General features: G+C 46.4%; 1 protein-coding gene across 1 annotated transcript in view; it reads left to right on the top strand.

Moving 5' to 3' along the window:
• The window catches only part of LOC121548372 (mucin-6), a gene marked incomplete at its 5' end in the record, with an annotated part of 58,312 nt that overhangs the window by 20,553 nt on the left and 19,150 nt on the right, over window positions 1-18,609 (top strand). Inside the window, 5 exons of the mRNA XM_045219031.1 lie at window positions 30-1,031; window positions 3,145-3,810; window positions 4,052-4,175; window positions 5,226-5,319; window positions 16,532-16,618. Coding sequence (XP_045074966.1) covers window positions 30-1,031; window positions 3,145-3,810; window positions 4,052-4,175; window positions 5,226-5,319; window positions 16,532-16,618 — 1,973 coding nt within the window. The remainder of the gene's footprint in view (window positions 1-29; window positions 1,032-3,144; window positions 3,811-4,051; window positions 4,176-5,225; window positions 5,320-16,531; window positions 16,619-18,609) is intronic.

Genomic DNA, 18,609 nt, shown 5'->3' with positions numbered 1-18,609 from the left:
AGACAGACCCTCACCATGATACCCCCGAGAGCTCCACAGACCCCTCACACACAGAGGACCAGACACTGAACACACTACAGACCCCCACTCCCCAAGGACAGGACCAGACACTGAACACACTACAGACCCCCACTCCCCAAGGAGGGGACCAGACACTGAACACACTACAGACACCCACTCCCCAAGGAGGGGACCAGACACTGAACACACTACAGACACACACTCCCCAAGGAAGGACCAGACACTGAACACACTACAGACCCCCACTCCCCAAGGAGAGGACCAGACACTGAACACACTACAGACACACACTCCCCAAGGAGGGGACCAGACACTGAACACACTACAGACACACACTCCCCAAGGAGGGGACCAGACACTGAACACACTACAGACACACACTCCCCAAGGAGGGGACCAGACACTGAACACACTACAGACACACACTCCCCAAGGAGGGGACCAGACACTGAACACACTACAGACACACACTCCCCAAGGAGGGGACCAGACACTGAACACACTACAGACCCCCACTCCCCAAGGAGAGGACCAGACACTGAACACACTACAGACCCCCACTCCCCAAGGAGGGGACCAGACACTGAACACACTACAGACACACACTCCCCAAGGACAGGACCAGACACTGAACACACTACAGACCCCCACTCCCCAAGGAGGGGACCAGACACTGAACACACTACAGACCCCCACTCCCCAAGGAGAGGACCAGACACTGAACACACTACAGACCCACACTCCCCAAGGAGAGGACCAGACACTGAACACACTACAGACCCCCACTCCCCAAGGAGGGGACCAGACACTGAACACACTACAGACACACACTCCCACTGAGCACCAACCACAAACACACTACACACCAGCGGAGGGCGTAGACACACCTTCCACTGAATCAGAGGACAAGGAGGAAGAGGAGGAGGAAGAGGAGCAGGAGAACCAGCAGGGTTCTGGTATGGTGGAGGGGAAACTCTCAGCTCCTGAGCCCCAACAGAAAGACGAGACAGGTACATATCTCTCCCTCCTTCATCTCTCCTTCATCCCCAAATCAACCACCACCTGCTGCTTACCCCCCCGGGCCTAGTGTCCCTTTTCATCCTGCAAATACTTCTCCTGTTTAGCAGTCACTCCTGTTTAGCAGTCACTCCTGTTTAGCAGTCACTCCTGTTTAGTAGTCACTCCTGTTTAGTAGTCACTCCTGTTTAGTAGTCACTCCTGTTTAGTAGTCACTCCTGTTTAGTAGTCACTCCTGTTTAGTAGTCACTCCTGTTTAGCAGTCACTCCTGTTTAGCAGTCACTCCTGTTTAGTAGTCACTCCTGTTTAGCAGTCACTCCTGTTTAGCAGTCACTCCTGTTTAGCAGTCACTCCTGTTTAGTAGTCACTCCTGTTTAGTAGTCACTCCTGTTTAGTAGTCACTCCTGTTTAGCAGTCACTCCTGTTTAGTAGTCACTCCTGTTTATTAGTCACTCCTGTTTAGCAGTCACTCCTGTTTATTAGTCACTCCTGTTTAGCAGTCACCAATGTCATGTTGGCCTGAATGACTCCTCTCCACCTCCTCCTCCAACTCCTCCACCTCCTCTCCACCTCCTCCTCCAACTCCTCCACCTCCTCTCCACCTCCTCCTCCAACTCCTCCACCTCCTCTCCACCTCCTCCTCCAACTCCTCCACCTCCTCTCCACCTCCTCCTCCACCTCCTCTCCTCCTCCTCCTCCTCCTCCTCCAACTCCTCCACCTCCTCTCCACCTTCCACCTGTTGTCCTTCCTGTAGTCCTTCTAGCCCTCCTCTACACGCCTCTCCTCTTGGGGGGGGAGGGAGGGAGGGAGGGAGGGAGGGAGGAGAGAGAGAGAGAGAGAGAGAGGAGAGGAGAAGAGAGAGGAGAGAGAGGGAGAGAGAGAGAGAGAAGAGAGGGAGGGAGGGGGAGAGAGAGAGAGAGAGAGAGAGAGAGAGAGAGAGAGCGAGCGAGAGAGAGAGAGAGAGAAGCAGATTGGGGTCTATTGAGTGTGTTTTCAGAGTTAGTTTAGCTCACCCTGTGATGGATAGGCTAGTCTAGTCCCCTGATCTCCGCGCTCTCTGAAGGTTTAGGCTACGGCCCAAATGGCACCCTATTCTCTATGTAGTGCACTACTTTAGACCAGAGGCAGAGCCCTAGTAGGCAATAGGGTTTCATTTGGGACGCACCCCTAGAGACAGATAGCCTCATGCTCTATCAGTCATGTTCTAATGTAGAGGCTGTTCTGATCTGATCTCAGGACACAGATGGCTTGACAGGTTTATAAAGGTTTACATAGATTTATATCTCACTGTTTAGAACTGTTCTAAAAGGTGTATCTCCTGTCTCAAGGTTGTGTTTGAGCATGCAGGTTGTGTGTGAGCATGCAGGTTGTGTGTGAGCATGCAGGTTGTGTGTGAGCATGCAGGTTGTGTGTGAGCATGCAGGTTGTGTGTGAGCATGCAGGTTGTGTGTGAGCATGCAGGTTGTGTGAGCATGCAGGTTGTGTGTGAGCATGCAGGTTGTGTGTGAGCATACAGGTTGTGTGTGAGCATACAGGTTGTGTGAGAGCATGCAGGTTGTGTGTGAGCATGCAGGTTGTGTGTGAGCATGCAGGTTGTGTGAGCATGCAGGTTGTGTGTGAGCATGCAGGTTGTGTGTGAGCATGCAGGTTGTGTGTGAGCATGCAGGTTGTGTGTGAGCATACAGGTTGTGTGAGAGCATGCAGGTTGTGTGTGAGCATGCAGGTTGTGTGTGAGCATACAGGTTGTGTGAGCATGCAGGTTGTGTGAGCATACAGGTTGTGTGAGCATACAGGTTGTGTGTGAGCATACAGGTTGTGTGAGCATACAGGTTGTGTGAGCATGCAGGTTGTGTGAGCATGCAGGTTGTGTGAGAGCATGCAGGTTGTGTGTGAGCATGCAGGTTGTGTGTGAGCATGCAGGTTGTGTGTGAGCATGCAGGTTGTGTGAGCATGCAGGTTGTGTGTGAGCATACAGGTTGTGTGAGCATGCAGGTTGTGTGAACATACAGGTTGTGTGAGCATACAGGTTGTGTGAGCATACAGGTGTGTTCCATGCCAGTCAGTCAGTGAGTAGTTGTGTTTGTCTCTCTCTCTCTCCATCCAGGCCCCATTCCGCCAGAGGAACCTGTGTTAAAACCCAGTTCCATGGAGAAGCCATCCACTGAAACCAACCGCAGAGACCCAGAACTACAGGGGACCCCAAAAGTGATGTTTCAAGACCCTCCACCTCCTTCGCCCCAGCTACACCAGTCCCCAGCCCAGCTAACCCAGTCCCCAGCCCAGCTAACCCAGTCCCCAGCCCAGCTAACCCAGTCCCCAGCCCAGCTAACCCAGTCCCCAGCCCAGCTAACCCAGTCCCCAGCCCAGCTAACCCAGTCCCCAGCCCAGCTAACCCAGTCCCCAGCCCAGCTAACCCAGTCCCCAGCCCAGCTAACCCAGTCCCCAGCCCAGCTAACCCAGTCCCCAGCCCAGCTAACCCAGTCCCCAGCCCAGCTAACCCAGTCCCCAGCCCAGCTAACCCAGTCCCCAGCCCAGCTAACCCAGTCCCCAGCCCAGCTAACCCAGTCCCCAGCCCAGCTAACCCAGTCCCCAGCCCAGCTAACCCAGTCCCCAGCCCAGCTAACCCAGTCCCCAGCCCAGCTAACCCAGTCCCCAGCCCAGCTAACCAGGTCATACTCCCAGTCTTCAGTCTTTCCTAGGTCCCAGATACTGACAGAGGCCCACAACATCAATGCCGCTGTACTCAGCTCTGGGGTGCTCTGTCTGCCTGGTGAGTAGAGCAGCCCACATCTCTGGAAACACACAAGCTTTTATATTTCATTTCCAACAAGGCTTGTTTGAGGCGGTAATGGGGATTCCGTCTTGACGTGACTGGCTGTGTCACTACACTGGTAAAAAAACACGTTTCCATTGATCTGAAACCACTCACTGCCACATACTACATGACGTTGTCTGAATTCAGTGATTGTGTTTTTGATTGATAGACGTCTTGTTCGTGTGTTATGTCTCAGGAACAAGAGATAAAGGCGGTCGAGCCCTGGTGACCGTGACCACCAGGAACACCATCTGGTTGGATCCCAACTGTAACTCTGGAGAACTGGTCCGAATCCTGGCCTACTACTGCACCGTACTCAGGTACTGTTACACCGTCAGGAAAATGTGGCGCCGGACAACGTGAACGGGAAGATTTTTTAATTTACCGGCCATTTGAGGAATTTACCGGCCCCCATATGCACCCACGGTGCTCAGAATGACAGGAATCACCTTTAGATCATTGGTCATTCATCTCAACAGAACATGCAACTCCTGTAATGAAGCAGACAGTAAAAAATGATTTTTTTTTCAAACATTTGCCACAATGCAATTTTGCTGGAAAGCACCATTCTAAACTGCGCACCTGATGTGAGCGGTTCCATATGTGACAGAGATGAAAATCTCTGTTAGAAACTAAGGAAGATGGGGGGGAATCTAAATATGCAACAACTAGGATGGGGTTGATAAAATGACTAGGATTGTGCCTTTGGCTTCTGGACAACGAAAGAAAGTTGATATGAAAGTCTTTATAAAATAATTGCCTCCACGTTTCAACGGTGGGATTTTGGCATATTTAGTTCCCACTCAATTATGCAAATGAAGCTGTAGACTGATAAGCATGATGGGCAAATGTATTTCCACGTATTAATAAAAAAGCTATATTTTGCGATGGGATTCATTTTTCTCCCGGTCAATTTGGCCGGCAATCATTTTAATTATCGTCGTTTCATTTTTTTAATCGCGAAAAGCCAGAAATTACAGGCTAACCGAAACCCTCACTCACACAGTCACACTAACACACACAGCAATCAATCCAATCCATCAATTGTAAGGTACAGCATCACACTCTGTGAGACGGCAGGTAGCTTAGTGGTTAAGAGCGTTGTGCCAGTAACCGAAAGGTCGCTGGTTCTAATCCCCGAGCCGACTAGGTGAAAAATCTGTCGATGTGCCCTTGAGCAAGGCACTTAACCCTAATTGTGGTAAGTCGCTCTGGATAAGAGCGTCTGCTAAAATGTAAATGTGAGGGGTGTAGCCTACAACTCCTGATGGGTTTTTCTTTCTCCCTGGCACTACGGTACTGATAGCTTGAAGAGCGCTTCTGTTGTGGGTCGAGTCTCTGTCTCTGATGTCATATCCTGTGTGTTACAGGAAGGAGGTGCGTTCCCTAGGGTTGACAGTCCTGGTGGACTGCCGGAGGTGCTCCCCTGTCCCCGCTCTGTTCAAAGCCTTCAACATACTACAGGTAAGACACAGTCAAACATTAAACCAGTGAACAGAATTCACCCTGTGACTGGTCATAGCGTTTTACAGAGCACAGCCCAACTTGCTGCCAAACAAACACACATGGTTTAAGACATGATGTTAACACAGCACGTCCTCCTGCTATCATTTACAAACAACCCTTCACCTGATCAGTATCAGTAAGCTGGGAAAACAACCAGCACCATCTCACTGGGAAGCTGGGAGAACAACCAGCACCATCTCACTGGGAAGCTGGGAGAACAACCAGCACCATCTCACTGGGATCTGGTCAGCCCTCCTAATGTCCAGCCCTTTGAAGACAAGATGTTCTTCTGGTGGACTGGTTACATGGCCTCTTTCAGAGTTAAAACCATCTGCCTCTGGTTAGGCCCAGGCTCTAGTCAACAACAGCATTAGAATCTGGCTGAGCCAACCCTGGACTGGTCTGATGATGACAGTTGTTGTGATCGAGAGATGTTTTTCCTGGTCAGGAAAAACTCTGGACCCTTCCAAATAAGATCAATATATTTATATGGAGACGTTGTTATGTCTCCAGACTGCATTCAGTTCATAATGAGGCAACACTGTTGCTCAGATACCACTCTCCGCTCTGGTTGGATTAGGGTCCAGACCTGACTATCCTCCCAACAGGCCCTGAGTCATCATGAAGCCTGGGTCTTTCTTACTTTGCCTGCCCCACTGACTCATCACCAGGCCTGGGTCTTCCTGTCTCTTCCTGCCCCATTGACTCATCACCAGGCCTGGGTCTTCCTGTCTCTTCCTGCCCCACTGACTCATCACCAGGCCTGGGTCTTCCTGTCTCTTCCTTTCCCATTGACTCATCACCAGGCCTGGGTCTTCCTGTCTCTACCTTCCCCATTGACTCATCACCAGGCCTGGGTCTTCCTGTCTCTGCCTGCCCCATTGACTCATCACCAGGCCTGGGTCTTCCTGTCTCTGCCTTTCCCACTGACTCATCACCAGGCCTGGGTCTTCCTGTCTCTACCTGCCCCATTGACTCATCACCAGGCCTGGGTCTTCCTGTGTCTTCCTTTCCCACTGACTCATCACCAGGCCTGGGTCTTCCTGTCTCTACCTGCCCCATTGACTCATCACCAGGCCTGGGTCTTCCTGTCTTTGCCTGCCCCACTGACTCATCACCAGGCCTGGGTCTTCCTGTCTCTACCTGCCCCATTGACTCATCACCAGGCCTGGGTCTTCCTGTCTCTTCCTTTCCCATTGTCTCATCACCAGGCCTGGGTCTTCCTGTCTCTCTCTTCCTTTCCCACTGACTCATCACCAGGCCTGGGTCTTCCTGTCTCTTCCTTTCCCATTGACTCCTCACCAGGCCTGGGTCTTCCTGTCTCTCTCTTCCTTTCCCACTGACTCCTCACCAGGCCTGGGTCTTCCTGTCTCTCTCTTCCTTTCCCACTGACTCATCACCAGGCCTGGCCAGCCAGCCAGCCAGCCAGCCAGCCAGTCTAAAGGGCCTGGTGAAAGGAACAACTTGGGACAGCTGGGTCCTGTGTGTCTCGGTCGGTAGAGCATGGCTCTTGCAACGCCGGGGTTGTGACCAGTAGGAACTCACTGCTGTGGCTCTGGATAAGAGCATCTGATACATGGAAATGTAAAAAAACAGCTTGTTGCGGTCATGGAGCGTCTGTTTGCAATCAAGATGCCTTTGGTCTCCAAACGTTCCACTCGATGGTTATTTACTGAACAGCCTGGAGCATGGACAGCTATTCATAAACACATGGCTCCAATAACGTGTTGGATTAAGTCTCCATTTCAGTAGGAAAAGAGAATAGATTGTGAGAGGGCTTCATTACTGCCATGCAGTACTGTGAATTATTACTATGCTCTGTGAAAACTGTCTCTTGAAGCTTCAGTGGTGCCAGACACTAGGACACAACATCACCACTAGCTTCAGTCATGTTCTCTATAATGACACTAAGGACACAACATCACCATTAGCTTCAGTCATGTTCTCTATAATGACACTAAGGACACAACAACACCATTAGCTTCAGTCATGTTCTCTATAATGACACTAAGGACACAACAACACCATTAGCTTCAGTCATGTTCTCTATAATGACACTGGGGACACAACAACACCATTAGCTTCAGTCATGTTCTCTATAATGACACTAAGGACACAACAACACCATTAGCTTCAGTCATGTTCTCTATAATGACACTAAGGACACAACAACACCATTAGCTTCAGTCATGTTCTCTATAATGACACTAAGGACACAACATCACCATTAGCTTCAGTCATGTTCTCTATAATGACACTAAGGACACAACAACACCATTAGCTTCAGTCATGTTCTCTATAATGACACTAAGGACACAACATCACCATTAGCTTCAGTCATGTTCTCTATAATGACACTAAGGACACAACATCACCATTAGCTTCAGTCATGTTCTCTATAATGACACTGGGGACACAACAACACCATTAGCTTCAGTCATGTTCTCTATAATGACACTAAGGACACAACAACACCATTAGCTTCAGTCATGTTCTCTATAATGACACTAAGGACACAACAACACCATTAGCTTCAGTCATGTTCTCTATAATGACACTAAGGACACAACAACACCATTAGCTTCAGTCATGTTCTCTATAATGACACTGGGGACACAACAACACCATTAGCTTCAGTCATGTTCTCTATAATGACACTAAGGACACAACAACACCATTAGCTTCAGTCATGTTCTCTATAATGACACTAAGGACACAACAACACCATTAGCTTCAGTCATGTTCTCTATAATGACACTAAGGACACAACATCACCATTAGCTTCAGTCATGTTCTCTATAATGACACTAAGGACACAACAACACCATTAGCTTCAGTCATGTTCTCTATAATGACACTAAGGACACAACAACACCATTAGCTTCAGTCATGTTCTCTATAATGACACTAAGGACACAACATCACCATTAGCTTCAGTCATGTTCTCTATAATGACACTGGGGACACAACAACACCATTAGCTTCAGTCATGTTCTCTATAATGACACTAAGGACACAACAACACCATTAGCTTCAGTCATGTTCTCTCTAATGACACTGGGACACAACAACACCATTAGCTTCAGTCATGTTCTCTATAATGACACTAAGGACACAACAACACCATTAGCTTCAGTCATGTTCTCTATAATGACACTAAGGACACAACAACACCATTAGCTTCAGTCATGTTCTCTATAATGACACTGGGGACACAACAACACCATTAGCTTCAGTCATGTTCTCTATAATGACACTAAGGACACAACAACACCATTAGCTTCAGTCATGTTCTCTATAATGACACTAAGGACACAACAACACCATTAGCTTCAGTCATGTTCTCTATAATGACACTGGGGACACAACAACACCATTAGCTTCAGTCATGTTCTCTATAATGACACTAAGGACACAACAACACCATTAGCTTCAGTCATGTTCTCTATAATGACACTAAGGACACAACAACACCATTAGCTTCAGTCATGTTCTCTATAATGACACTAAGGACACAACAACACCATTAGCTTCAGTCATGTTCTCTATAATGACACTAAGGACACAACAACACCATTAGCTTCAGTCATGTTCTCTATAATGACACTAAGGACACAACAACACCATTAGCTTCAGTCATGTTCTCTATAATGACACTAAGGACACAACAACACCATTAGCTTCAGTCATGTTCTCTATAATGACACTGGGACACAACAACACCATTAGCTTCAGTCATGTTCTCTATAATGACACTAAGGACACAACAACACCATTAGCTTCAGTCATGTTCTCTATAATGACACTAAGGACACAACATCACCATTAGCTTCAGTCATGTTCTCTATAATGACACTGGGGACACAACAACACCATTAGCTTCAGTCATGTTCTCTATAATGACACTAAGGACACAACAACACCATTAGCTTCAGTCATGTTCTCTATAATGACACTGGGGACACAACAACACCATTAGCTTCAGTCATGTTCTCTATAATGACACTAAGGACACAACAACACCATTAGCTTCAGTCATGTTCTCTATAATGACACTAAGGACACAACAACACCATTAGCTTCAGTCATGTTCTCTATAATGACACTAAGGACACAACAACACCATTAGCTTCAGTCATGTTCTCTATAATGACACTGGGGACACAACAACACCATTAGCTTCAGTCATGTTCTCTATAATGACACTGAGGACACAACAACACCATTAGCTTCAGTCATGTTCTCTATAATGACACTAAGGACACAACAACACCATTAGCTTCAGTCATGTTCTCTATAATGACACTAAGGACACAACAACACCATTAGCTTCAGTCATGTTCTCTATAATGACACTGGGGACACAACAACACCATTAGCTTCAGTCATGTTCTCTATAATGACACTAAGGACACAACAACACCATTAGCTTCAGTCATGTTCTCTATAATGACACTAAGGACACAACAACACCATTAGCTTCAGTCATGTTCTCTATAATGACACTAAGGACACAACAACACCATTAGCTTCAGTCATGTTCTCTATAATGACACTGGGGACACAACAACACCATTAGCTTCAGTCATGTTCTCTATAATGACACTAAGGACACAACAACACCATTAGCTTCAGTCATGTTCTCTATAATGACACTAAGGACACAACAACACCATTAGCTTCAGTCATGTTCTCTATAATGACACCATTAGCTTCAGTCATGTTCTCTATAATGACACTAAGGACACAACAACACCATTAGCTTCAGTCATGTTCTCTATAATGACACTAAGGACACAACAACACCATTAGCTTCAGTCATGTTCTCTATAATGACACTGGGGACACAACAACACCATTAGCTTCAGTCATGTTCTCTATAATGACACTAAGGACACAACAACACCATTAGCTTCAGTCATGTTCTCTATAATGACACTAAGGACACAACAACACCATTAGCTTCAGTCATGTTCTCTATAATGACACTAAGGACACAACAACACCATTAGCTTCAGTCATGTTCTCTATAATGACACTGGGACACAACAACACCATTAGCTTCAGTCATGTTCTCTATAATGACACTAAGGACACAACAACACCATTAGCTTCAGTCATGTTCTCTATAATGACACTAAGGACACAACAACACCATTAGCTTCAGTCATGTTCTCTATAATGACACTGGGGACACAACAACACCATTAGCTTCAGTCATGTTCTCTATAATGACACTAAGGACACAACAACACCATTAGCTTCAGTCATGTTCTCTATAATGACACTAAGGACACAACATCACCATTAGCTTCAGTCATGTTCTCTATAATGACACTAAGGACACAACAACACCATTAGCTTCAGTCATGTTCTCTATAATGACACTAAGGACACAACAACACCATTAGCTTCAGTCATGTTCTCTATAATGACACTAAGGACACAACAACACCATTAGCTTCAGTCATGTTCTCTATAATGACACTAAGGACACAACAACACCATTAGCTTCAGTCATGTTCTCTATAATGACACTAAGGACACAACAACACCATTAGCTTCAGTCATGTTCTCTATAATGACACTGGGACACAACAACACCATTAGCTTCAGTCATGTTCTCTATAATGACACTAAGGACACAACAACACCATTAGCTTCAGTCATGTTCTCTATAATGACACTGGGGACACAACAACACCATTAGCTTCAGTCATGTTCTCTATAATGACACTGGGACACAACAACACCATTAGCTTCAGTCATGTTCTCTATAATGACACCAAGGACACAACAACACCATTAGCTTCAGTCATGTTCTCTATAATGACACTAAGGACACAACAACACCATTAGCTTCAGTCATGTTCTCTATAATGACACTAAGGACACAACAACACCATTAGCTTCAGTCATGTTCTCTATAATGACACTAAGGACACAACAACACCATTAGCTTCAGTCATGTTCTCTATAATGACACTAAGGACACAACATCACCATTAGCTTCAGTCATGTTCTCTATAATGACACTAAGGACACAACAACACCATTAGCTTCAGTCATGTTCTCTATAATGACACTAAGGACACAACAACACCATTAGCTTCAGTCATGTTCTCTATAATGACACTGGGGCACAACATCACCATTAGCTTCAGTCATGTTCTCTATAATGACACTAAGGACACAACAACACCATTAGCTTCAGTCATGTTCTCTATAATGACACTAAGGACACAACAACACCATTAGCTTCAGTCATGTTCTCTATAATGGGATTTAAAGAACCTCTGTCTGTCTGTTGTGAGGGTTATAGAACTGAGTGCTCTGTCTGTCTGTCTGTCTGTCTGTCTGTCTGTCTGTCTGTCTGTCTGTCTGTCTGTCTGTCTGTCTGTCTGTCTGCTGTTGTGAGGGTTCTAGAACCGAGTGGTCTGTCTGTCTGTCTGTCTGTCTGTCTGTCTGTCTGTCTGTCTGTCGTTGTGAGGGTTCTAGAACCGAGTGCTCTGTCTGTCTGTCTGTCTGTCTGTCTGTCTGTCTGTCTGTCTGTCTGTCTGTCTGTCTGCTGTTGTGAGGGTTCTAGAACACGTGTGTCCTTCCCACCTTTCCAGGTCACTGCTAACGATGACAGAGGAGCAGGGTTACCCCCCTCAGCCTCAGAGGTCCGTCCCCTAATGAAGCCCCTCACCAGACCTCCTGTTCCCACAGTGAAAAGCCCAGATAGCATGGTGTTATTACTGGGTCTAAGGGCCTGACACCTCGTCTGTGTCCCAAACAGCTCCCTATTGCCTTGACGGTGCTGGCCCTATCCTGGCCCGGCCACAGCCTTGGTCTTTGATGCATTGTTCCCTAATTGATTTGGCCACAATGGCTGCTTTGATGGTCACTGTGGACAATTTGATTCCTGTTTTCTCCTGTTTGTTCAATGGTGGACATGATTTGATCTCCTGTCAAGTTGGATTTCTGTCTGTAATTAAGCAATTTTTTGTGGGGGGAATATTATTCTGATTGGCTGGGCCTGGCTCCCCAGTGGGTGGGCCTATGCCCTCCCAGGCCCACCCATGGCTGCGTCCTTGCCCAGTCATGTGACATCCATAGATTAGGGCCTAATGAATTTATTTCAATTGACTTATTTCCTTATAGGAACTGTAACTCAGTAAAAACGTTGAAATTGTTGCATGTTGCGTTTATATTTTTGTTCAGTATATTTCACATACATATTAACCTAAAGGTGACTAAAGAGCAGTGTACAGGGATGTAGCTCAGTTGGTAGAGCATGGCGTTTGCAACGCCAGGTTTGTGGGTTCGATTCCCACGGGTGGTATGAAAAAGAAAATAAAACAAATAATGTATGCACTCACTAACTGTAAGTCGCTCTGGATAAGAGCGTCTGCTAAAATGACTAAAACATGTTAAAATGTCTATACAGGGATACAAACAGACCCACCAGACCTGCTACTGTAGTTCACTGTTTTCTCTGATTCTAGGTCAGTCTTTGTTGTCAGGGTTTATACTGCAGTCCAGGGGGCGGGGATAAACATGACATACTGCCGTTCAAGGGGGCGGGGATAAACATGACATACTGCCGTTCAGGGGGCGGGGATAAACATGACCTACTGCCGTTCAGGGGGCGGGGATAAACATGACGTCTTTATAGAGAAGCTAATACCATGGAATTCCCTTCTAATACTCCTCCTCCACAGGAGGAGAGGGTGGAGGAGGGGGGTGGAGAGGGGGTAGGAGGAGAGGGTGGAGGAGGGGAAGCAGAGGGGGGTGGAGAGGGTTAATGTTTGTCTAGGTGTGTAGGAGTTTGATTCTGCTGAGGTGATGTTTGCTCAGAGCAAACGGTTAGTTTATCAAGGCTACGGATTCTATTCATCACCCTGTCCTAAGGATTAATGTGTGTGTTTTTGTACCCTACTTTTTATAGTGTGCACTTGTCTCACTTCACATGTCTTGTTAAAGGAATTTTTATTTTTTTATTTTTTATTTCACCTTTATTTAACCAGGTAAGAAGCCAGTTGAGAACAAGTTCTCATTTACAACTGCGACCTGGCCAAGATAAAGCAAAGCAGTGCGATAAAAACAACAACACAGAGTTACATATGGGGTAAAACAAAACATAAAGTCATAAATACAACAGAAAATATATATACAGTGTGTTCAAATGTAGTAAGTTATGGAGGTAAGGCAATAAATAGGCCATAGTGCAAAATAATTACAATTAGTATTAACACTGGAATGATAGATGTGCAAAAGATGATGTCCAAATAGAGATACTGGGGTGCAAATGAGCAAAATAAATAACAATATGGGGATGAGGTAGTTGGGTGGGCTAATTACAGATGGGCTGTGTACAGGTGCAGTGATCGGTAAGCTGCTCTGACAACTGACGCTTAAAGTTAGTGATGGAGATAAGAGTCTCCAGCTTCAGAGATTTTTGCAGTTCGTTCCTGTCATTGGCAGCAGAGAACTGGAAGGAATGGCGGCCAAAGGAGGTATTGGCTTTGGGGATGACCAGTGAGATATACCTGCTGGAGCGCATACTACGGGTGGGTGCTGCTATGGTGACCAATGAGCTAAGATAAGGCGGGGATTTGCCTAGCAGTGATTTATGGATGGCCTGGAGCCAGTGGGTTTGACGACGAACATGTAGTGAGGACCAGCCAACAAGAGCGTACAGGTCACAGTGGTGGGTAGTATATGGGGCTTTGGAGACAAAACGGATGGCACTATGATAGACTACATCCAATTTGCTGAGTAGAGTGTTGGAGGCTATTTTGTAAATAAGTAAAGGGTGGATTAGAAGTCAGTCATTCAGTCAGTAAATGAAGCAGACAGACCTCAGTATGGTGGATTAGAAGTCAGTCATTCAGTCAGTAAATGAAGCAGACAGACCTCAGTATGGTGGATTAGAAGTCAGTCATTCAGTCAGTAAATGAAGCAGACAGACCTCAGTATGGTGGATTAGAAGTCAGTCATTCAGTCAGTAAATGAAGCAGACAGACCTCAGTATGGTGGTTTGCAGGGCCTGATGTCATAGCCTAGTCACCTGTGAGTTCTATACAGCATCGCTGACCTTTCAGATGACATAACAGTGTTTTTATGAGGACTTGGTCTTCGTTTGTTGTCAGGGCTTTGTGGTTACCAAGACAGAACGCAGAACACCACATGGTTGTTTACAACCATTCATAACTAGAGTTGGCCCTTAGCGCTGTGTACAACCATTAATCAGAACTAGAGTGATATCTGGCCCTTAGCCCTGTGTACAACCTTTCATCAGAACTAGAGTGATATCTGGCCCTTAGCCCTGTGTACAACCATTAATCAGAACTAGAGTGATATCTGGCCCTTAGCGCTGTGTCCAACCATTAATCAGAACTAGAGTGATATCTGGCCCTTAGCGCTGTGTCCAACCATTAATCAGAACTAGAGTGATATCTGGCCCTTAGCGCTGTGTCCAACCATTCATCAGAACTAGAGTGATATCTGGCCCTTAGCGCTGTGTCCAACCATTCATCAGAACTAGAGTGGTATCTGGTCCTTAGCGCTGTGTCCAACCATTAATCAGAACTAGAGTGATATCTGGCCCTTAGCGCTGTGTACAACCATTCATCAGAACTAGAGTGATATCTGGCCCTTAGCGCTGTGTCCAACCATTCATCAGAACTAGAGTGATATCTGGCCCTTAGCCCTGTGTACAACCATTAATCAGAACTAGAGTGATATCTGGCCCTTAGCGCTGTGTCCAACCATTCATCAGAACTAGAGTGATATCTGGCCCTTAGCCCTGTGTACAACCATTAATCAGAACTAGAGTGATATCTGGCCCTTAGCGCTGTGTACAACCATTCATCAGAACTAGAGTGGTATCTGGTCCTTAGCGCTGTGTCCAACCATTCATCAGAACTAGAGTGATATCTGGCCCTTAGCGCTGTGTCCAACCATTAATCAGAACTAGAGTGATATCTGGCCCTTAGCGCTGTGTCCAACCATTAATCAGAACTAGAGTGATATCTGGCCCTTAGCGCTGTGTACAACCATTCATCAGAACTAGAGTGATATCTGGCCCTTAGCGCTGTGTACAACCATTCATCAGAACTAGAGTGATATCTGGCCCTTAGCGCTGTGTACAACCATTAATCAGAACTAGAGTGATATCTGGCCCTTAGCGCTGTGTACAACCATTCATCAGAACTAGAGTGATATCTGGCCCTTAGCGCTGTGTCCAACCATTCATCAGAACTAGAGTGATATCTGGCCCTTAGCGCTGTGTCCAACCATTCATCAGAACTAGAGTGATATCTGGCCCTTAGCGCTGTGTACAACCATTCATCAGAACTAGAGTGATATCTGGCCCTTAGCGCTGTGTACAACCATTCATCAGAACTAGAGTGATATCTGGCCCTTAGCGCTGTGTCCAACCATTAATCAGAACTAGAGTGATATCTGGTCCTTAGCGCTGTGTACAACCATTCATCAGAACTAGAGTGATATCTGGCCCTTAGCGCTGTGTACAACCATTCATCAGAACTAGAGTGATATCTGGCCCTTAGCGCTGTGTACAACCATTAATCAGAACTAGAGTGATATCTGGCCCTTAGCGCTGTGTACAACCATTCATCAGAACTAGAGTGATATCTGGCCCTTAGCGCTGTGTCCAACCATTCATCAGAACTAGAGTGATATCTGGCCCTTAGCGCTGTGTACAACCATTAATCAGAACTAGAGTGATATCTGGCCCTTAGCGCTGTGTCCAACCATTAATCAGAACTAGAGTGATATCTGGTCCTTAGCGCTGTGTACAACCTTGAGTCAGAGCTGAAGTTAGATGAAGTGTGTTGTCCGAACCCTCAGCCCTGCGTGCATCATGCAAGCTGTTGAAAATGAAACAGTCTCTGGATACTGTAGGTGTTAAACTGGACGCCGTGCAACCTATCACTGGTTGCTATCCTGCTTTAAAACATCCCGTCGTGTGTTTGTCTGAGCAAAACCTGCACCTGCAAATCCTACCCATGTTGGCCCTAGTTTAGACAGCTTCATCTGCTTTTCTTTCATTCTACTGATCTCTCTCTCGTTCTCTGTTTCTCTCTCCCTGACAGGAAGCTATGCCCGGCTGTATCTACACTGATCTCTCTCTCGTTCTCTGTTTCTCTCTCCCTGACAGGAAGCTATGCCCGGCTGTATCTACACTGTGCTGTTACTGGCTGACAGAGACCCGGCCTTACGCATGGAGAAACCCTCAGCCATACAGGTATAAGAAAACAGCTAGTGATTGTAACACCTATTTCACAGTAATACTCTGTGTTCACTAGGTCTGTACAGGGACACAGTCCTACGCTCACAGTAATACTCTGTGTTCACTAGGTCTATACAGGGGGACAGTCCTACGCTCACAGTAATAATCTATGTTCACTAGGTCTATACAGGGACACAGTCCTACGCTCACAGTAATACTCTGTGTTCACTAGGTCTATACAGGGACACAGTCCTACGCTCACAGTAATACTCTGTGTTCACTAGGTCTGTACAGGGACACAGTCCTACGCTCACAGTAATACTCTGTGTTCACTAGGTCTATACAGGGACACAGTCCTACGCTCACAGTAATAATCTGTGTTCACTAGGTCTATACAGGGACACAGTCCTACGCTCACAGTAATACTCTGTGTTCACTAGGTCTGTACAGGGACACAGTCCCACGCTCACAGTAATACTCTGTGTTCACTAGGTCTATACAGGGGGACAGTCCTACGCTCACAGTAATACTCTGTGTTCACTAGGTCTATACAGGGACACAGTCCTACGCTCACAGTAATACTCTGTGTTCACTAGGTCTATACAGGGACACAGTCCTACGCTCACAGTAATACTCTGTGTTCACTAGGTCTGTACAGGGACACAGTCCTACGCTCACAGTAATACTCTGTGTTCACTAGGTCTATACAGGGACACAGTCCCACGCTCACAGTAATACTCTGTGTTCACTAGGTCTATACAGGGACACAGTCCTACGCTCACAGTAATACTCTGTGTTCACTAGGTCTGTACAGGGACACAGTCCTACGCTCACAGTAATACTCTGTGTTCACTAGGTCTATACAGGGACACAGTCCTACGCTCACAGTAATACTCTGTGTTCACTAGGTCTATACAGGGGGACAGTCCCACGCTCACAGTAATACTCTGTGTTCACTAGGTCTGTACAGGGACACAGTCCTACGCTCACAGTAATACTCTGTGTTCACTAGGTCTATACAGGGACACAGTCCTACGCTCACAGTAATACTCTGTGTTCACTAGGTCTATACAGGGACACAGTCCTACGCTCACAGTAATACTCTGTGTTCACTAGGTCTATACAGGGACACAGTCCTACGCTCACAGTAATACTCTGTGTTCACTAGGTCTATACAGGGGAACAGTCCTACGCTCACAGTAATACTCTGTGTTCACTAGGTCTATACAGGGACACAGTCCTACGCTCACAGTAATACTCTGTGTTCACTAGGTCTATACAGGGGGACAGTCCTACGCTCACAGTAATACTCTGTGTTCACTAGGTCTATACAGGGACACAGTCCTACGCTCACAGTAATACTCTGTGTTCACTAGGTCTATACAGGGACACAGTCCTACGCTCACAGTAATACTCTGTGTTCACTAGGTCTATACAGGGACACAGTCCTACGCTCACAGTAATACTCTGTGTTCACTAGGTCTATACAGGGACACAGTCCTACGCTCACAGTAATACTCTGTGTTCACTAGGTCTATACAGGGACACAGTCCTACGCTCACAGTAATACTCTGTGTTCACTAGGTCTATACAGGGACACAGTCCTACGCTCACAGTAATACTCTGTGTTCACTAGGTCTATACAGGGACACAGTCCTACGCTCACAGTAATACTCTGTGTTCACTAGGTCTATACAGGGACACAGTCCTACGCTCACAGTAATACTCTGTGTTCACTAGGTCTATACAGGGACACAGTCCTACGCTCACAGTAATACTCTGTGTTCACTAGGTCTATACAGGGGCACAGTCCTACGCTCACAGTAATACTCTGTGTTCACTAGGTCTATACAGGGACACAGTCCTACGCTCACAGTAATACTCTGTGTTCACTAGGTCTATACAGGGACACAGTCCTACGCTCACAGTAATACTCTGTGTTCACTAGGTCTATACAGGGACACAGTCCTACGCTCACAGTAATACTCTGTGTTCACTAGGTCTAT

The sequence above is a fragment of the Coregonus clupeaformis genome, unplaced genomic scaffold, assembly GCF_020615455.1.
Source record: "Coregonus clupeaformis isolate EN_2021a unplaced genomic scaffold, ASM2061545v1 scaf1993, whole genome shotgun sequence".
NCBI classification, from domain to species: Eukaryota; Metazoa; Chordata; class Actinopteri; order Salmoniformes; family Salmonidae; genus Coregonus; species Coregonus clupeaformis.
Note: the sequence above shows the minus strand (reverse complement) of the source record. Positions and strands in the feature narration are given on the sequence as shown.